This window comes from Rhea americana, unplaced genomic scaffold (assembly GCF_003343005.1).
Source record: "Rhea americana isolate MKP2758 unplaced genomic scaffold, rheAme1 scaffold_145, whole genome shotgun sequence".
NCBI lineage: Eukaryota > Metazoa > Chordata > Aves > Rheiformes > Rheidae > Rhea > Rhea americana.
The window spans coordinates 754,968-760,814 of NW_028185539.1; the positions used below are offsets into that span (position 1 = coordinate 754,968).

The window sequence follows — 5,847 nt, forward strand, 5'->3', positions numbered from 1 at the left end:
TAATACATCTTTATTTAGCCCGAAATATGTTGCCTTTAGGGAAAAAAATATTTTTCTGCAAAATCTATTGTTTTAAAACAATTTTGTTTAGATTATTTGCTTTTAAAAATCACACAAACTGAGGAATCAGTAATAAGGAAAGTGTGCTGAAAAAAGAAGCTGAGATCTTCAGAAAGCAGGAAGATCTTGACTGAAATCAGCTACTTCTAAACTATCACATGAGTGTTCCTTAGGAGAGCAAATAAATTAGTAAAGCATTTATTCCAGTCTTTGTTTTCTGCAGCTCATTTATCATTTCTTCAAACTAATGCTCTTTCATACCAATTTCAGTGAAGTGCAGCATTTCTCGAATTCCCTGATACCTGTGAATTTCAGTGTAGTTCAGTGGAAGGGATTGAACAATAAGGAAGAGCGATCTGTCCAGTAGCTATTCTCAAACACTAAACCAGAGGGTTCAGCACAGGTACTGGATGTTGGAACATAATCACAAAACTCACCTAACCCAAGAGGACAAGATTTCAACTTGGCTGACACTCGTTTGGTTATGCCAGGTGCTTGAAGATCCACAGATACAAAACTTGACCGATCTTAAAAGGTTCCCATTTTGCAAACTCTGTGCATCTTTGTATAGTCTCTCCTTTGTCATTGAATAAAAGATTAAGGCTTCTTTCATTAAACAATACCAGTAAAACAACTTTTGCAACCACAGTTGCCATACCAAATCAGCATGTGTAGAAAGGAGTAAAACTTTTCATTTGTTTTGAATTTGTACATAGATCTGGTATCTTGGAAAGTGTTGAGTATGTCAGAAGCTGCTCAGTGAAAAAGCATTAATCCTGAATACCACTGAAATCCCTCTGCAGTGTTATGACATGTCTAAGCCCCGTGGAATGTCACAGTTTTAATTACATTTGTCATGTGGCATCATACAGAACGTAGAAAATCAGATAATCAACTGGAGAAAGAAACTAGCTTGGGTACTCTTCAGTGTTTGAAGAGGAAAATCTAAGAGAAAATGAGTTTAGTATTTGCATAGCACTAATAAACAAAGGTAGCACTGCTACAGGCTGCATGAACCACGGTGGTCACAAAACAGCTGCTGTGAGTAAAACAACAAAGACACCAAGAGGCTAAAGCAAACCTGTAACATGCAGCTTGTAAATTAGTTGCATGTACCATTATCTTCCCAGAAAACTTTTACTGAGTACACTCAGTAAAAATGGGCCCCAGAATGCAAGTTTTCTATGTCAAGGAAGCGCTGTAAAGAGCTATTCAATGTGACTTCAGCTGATGGAGAGTCATAAGGGAAAACAGAGGATTTGTTCAGTTCTGATGATGCAAGAACCTTATCATCAATTTTTCTTCAGGAGGATTTCACTCACCAAATATTTTGCTAGACGTCTAGTCTGCCAGTGAGTTGTAAAGCTGCTGAAAATCAGACTTTGATCTCATTGTGACCAATATATGGAACCAGAGCAGTACTGCTCAATCATTCCTTAATTACCTGACCACTTAGTGGGCTGATGAGGCATTTAACAGATTTGTGAGGTCTTTGATAAACACACAGATATCCTGACTTTCATTGCTTTTCTGAGCATCCTACAGAATTGGCAGGTGCCATCTACGGTGTTCTATTGAATAGAAATGAAGAGACTACAAGCAGAGTTATACATATACATACAATGCACGACACAGAAGTTACCAGTAGTTCAGGCAGTCTAATATCCCAGTTGTTCATGCCTGCTCATTATACGTATTATTGCAGGTGTCTGGAAAGGAGCAATATAATTGGAATTGAGAGAGGCTATTAACTTCCCTATTTCTCTGGAACATTTTGACTTAGAGCTCTTTTAATTTAATAAAGAGGCAGTTTTTGATTTTTACAAATGGGACCTACTTGTGATTCCCTTTAACATCTATATTCAGCAATGAGTAAAGTCAGTTTTTGTCTGTGCTTGAAAATATGGCACAACTATGTATTCCGAATTGTTACGTCTTGCCGTGGAGGTGGTGGATACTCGGTGAGGCATTTCCAATAGTGTTGCCAGTGCGAGTAACGCGGTCTGGACAACGCAGTGGCTGACAGCGCCTGTTCGCAGGAGCGAGTGCAGGAGCACAGCCGTCGCAGGCAGCAAGTCGCCGCATCCACAGCTGACGAAGAGGCCAGCTCCGGAGCGGCGGCCCCCGGACGGAGGCGGGAGGGGGTCTGTCCCAGCCGCTGGGAACCGTTCGGCCACCGCAGCTGGGGCAGCCTGTGATCAGTGCTGCAAAATCCACAGACTCTTTGCTACGCATCGCTCTCCCCACGTTGTACCAAGCAGGATAAGCAATAGCAAGGGGGAGCTGTGACTGGTATGGTCTCTGACAGTAACTGTGAAACTTTTTCATGAGGCCAGAGCTGTAGAAGGTGAGTGACGAAACGGAAAGGTGGAAAAGGCTGGCATTTCTTGCATGGGGATCAAGTATTCAAATTGCCTGTGATGCTAACCTAGTTTTGCCAAAGACAAAATTGCTGGCAAACCACAAAGCCCTGAAAAGGTTTATGAACAGCAAAACTGAATCTCAAAGGAGGAATCAAGTTATATGATTTGCTTTATTTCAATTTGTAATGTTTTCTACTTTTTGCTGTAATTTATACTTCTTAAAGAAGAGAACTAATCATATGACAAATGACAGGGCACGAGGCTTTTTTCCCCCCTGAGGTTTCAATGCAGTACAGGTGCCAGCCTCTGCATGTTCTAGGAATGTCACAGAGTGACAGCCCAATATCAAGTAAGAGCTGCTTTTTTCACACGTGATGATGACAAATAAGACCACAAACAGGTCAAGGGGATTTAGGTCTGCTTACTCCTAACCTGAGGCAAGGAGAATGGACTAGACGACCTGCTACAGCTGGAGCTCTTCCTTGAGGGCTGGAGCTCTTACTTGAATTGAGGCATCCAGAAAACGACAGCAGGTTTGTTCATCAGGTTTGCAACCTGGTATCTCCAATACCTGTGACTGCCAACTTGGTGGCCAGAAAACAGGACAGCTTCGGATGCATGCCGAACTATTGAGGTGACCCTAGCCTTCTTAACTCTAACATAACTCCAGTTACTGTTAATAAAAGTTGCTTTAATTAACCTGCAAGTAAATACATTCATACTGTCATCATGACTTCCAGAATCGGGTCCTGAGGCAAACCGGAGGTTTTCTTAGTGGCTGTACAAGTGGTTGAGAAGACACTGATTACCGGTTCTTTGGTGTGGCAAGACAACTTCAGGCAGTTTCCGTTCGTCTACCTCGGGGCCCGGCAAAGCAGAGGCAGCGAGCGTTGGTGACACCCGGCCTCCCAGGTTTCACCTCTCAGCTCTTTGGGAAGCTGCTGGTCAGGCAGGACACGACGGCGACCCGGGTAACGTCCTGTGACAGATCCTCCCTCCCGCACTTCGGGAGCCCCAGGTGCCACCCACGGCGCCTGGCATTGCCAGCACCCGGAGCACCGGGCAGGCAGCACGCTGCCCAGATCCACACGCCACCCCATGCAAGCACCACCTCGTCCCCATACAACTACTGCCACTCAAACACAGCGTAATTTAAAAAAACCCTTTTATTTTGACAAACAAGAAGACAGATAGGATTTACGAGCTACGTTTTTTGGTTGAAGAGCCAATGTGTACTTTAAAGCATCATAAGACCGAGAGGATAGAGTCGTGAACAGCATGTTGTAATAATTTGCGAAACTGCTTGAGACAGATTTTTTTAAACCAATTACTTCCTGGCCATTCAGGGATGGATAAGCCCCCAGCTAAAATTCCTCTTCAATCTGATGCTTGTAACGATGCAGATGAAATGTGATTTTCCTTTCTAACAAATGCTCCAAAAAGAAAAAAAGAAAAAGCCTGTATTTCTCTGTTATGGAAAATAGGTCTCTGCATGCTGGAAATTCTGCATTTTACTTATTTTCTACCACAAATGCCCCATTTCTTAAAAAAATGAATAATGCAGCAATTTTCTCTGATTTATGTTTTCTTTTCTGCCTCATTTGGCACTAATGCTATGTTATTACAAGAACAACTGTTCTCTGCAGAAAGAATGATCTCTAGATGAAGGGTTTCATCCAAAACCTTTAAGTCAATGGGAATGAATCGAAAGGTAGAGAGGCAATACATATAGAAATAATTGACTATTTTCCCAGTGATCGGACACATCTCATTCTTATTGCCTGATACAGAGCTGCAGCCCCCTACACCTGCTCAGAAAAAAACGCCCAACTCCCTCGCAAGCAGGACACGGCGCGCAGCTCTCGGTGCGGTGCAGCGCAGCCGGAGACGACGCACCAGGCTGACGACGCAGGGCACGACCGCGTCCGCGGCGGCAGGGCCTGGCCGCGCTCAGGGCTGCGGGCCTGGGGCACGTGCTGGCCGGGCAACGCACCGCGGGACGGGCCAAACTCGGACAAGGCCGCGTCGGCCGCGCACAGAGAGTGATGTCTTCCATCTCCCGCGATGCCGTGTCCGAAGCGCTAACGGAATCCAGTGGTTGCGGCGTGGGGCTTTTTTCATATTTTTGTCCGAGGAGGCTGTATGTACCTCAAGCACGCTGCTGCGAAGACCCAAAAAATCGGCTTTCCTACAGGGTCCAGCCGCGGGCCGGGCCGAGTCCCCGCCGTGGCGCGGCCGTTACTGGGCGGCGCGGCCGTTGGCGGCGCGGCCGTTACTGGCCGGCGCGGCCGTTACTAGGCGGCGCGGCCGTTGGCGGCGCCTCAGAGGTGCGGCGCGTAGAAGGGGCTGAGGTACGCGGGGCCCAAGAAGGGGCCGAAGGGGCCGGCGCCGGCGCCGCCCAGCGCCAGGGGCGCGGCGGCCGGGAAGAGCACGCTGGCCGCGGCGTAGGAGGGCAGAGTCTGGAAGGGCAGGGCGCTAGGGCCCGGCGGGCTGGGGCTGCCCGCCCCGGCGGCGGCGGCGGCGGGGGGCGCGGGCTGGGCCGCGCCGTCGGCGCCCGGGTGCTGCTTCTTCCACTTGGTGCGGCGGTTCTGGAACCAGATCTTCACCTGCGTCTCGGTGAGGCTGAGCGAGAGCGCCAGGTTGAGGCGCTCGCACACCGACAGGTACCGCGTCGCCCGGAACTTGTTCTCCAGGGCCACCAGCTGCTCGTAGGTGAAGGCGGTGCGCGCCCGGCGCGGCTTGGCGCAGCTCGCCTCGGCCCGCCGCCGCTTGGCGCCTCGCGGCGAGCCGGGCTCCTCCGGCGGCGCGGCCAAGTCCTGCAGGCGGGCGGCGGCGGGCTCGGTCCCGGCCGCGGGCCCCGGCCGTCGCGGGCCCTCGTGGGCGCGCTGCTCCGCGCCGCTCTCCGCCGGGGAGTGCGCATCTAGGGGAGATGGCGGCGCTCGTGAGAGGCACCCCGCGGGCCCGCCCGCTCGCCCGCCCGCCCGGCACCTGCGCCCCGCCGCCGCCGCCCCGGCCGGCCGCCCGGCGCCGTGAGCTGCGGGCCGGATACGGCACCGCGGAGGAGCCGCGGCGGCTCCCCGCTGTGCGATACCATTCGCCGCGGGTGGGGTGGGGGTGAGGTGTCGATATGGATTTCTTACCAATTAAAAAAAAGTTATTAAAGTCCTTCTGAGGCGAAATAAGCCCTCTCCCCCCTCGCCATCTCCGTGCTAATGGAGTTTCAGATTTGCGAGGGCCAGATCGATAGATGTCATCTATTAAAGGTAAGTTTTAATCGAGCGATATTAGGATGAGGCCGGGGGAGGAGGTCTGGAGCGGGTACCTGCAAGCTGCGGGCAGCAGATAGGCGGGAGTCGGTAATAGGATATCGATCAGCGGGAGCTCAGGCATCCTCCGCTGGGGACGGGCCGAGCAATTACGCCGC

The 5,847-nt window shown here is 50.4% G+C and overlaps 1 protein-coding gene across 1 annotated transcript in view; it reads left to right on the forward strand.

The window, feature by feature from the left end:
- Positions 1-1,974: 1,974 nt before the first annotated feature.
- The window catches only part of LHPP (phospholysine phosphohistidine inorganic pyrophosphate phosphatase), a 114,046-nt gene continuing 110,173 nt past the window's right edge, over positions 1,975-5,847 (forward strand). Inside the window, exons 1-3 of the mRNA XM_085299119.1 lie at positions 1,975-2,021; positions 2,397-2,407; positions 4,903-5,086. Coding sequence (XP_085155245.1) covers positions 1,975-2,021; positions 2,397-2,407; positions 4,903-5,086 — 242 coding nt within the window. The remainder of the gene's footprint in view (positions 2,022-2,396; positions 2,408-4,902; positions 5,087-5,847) is intronic.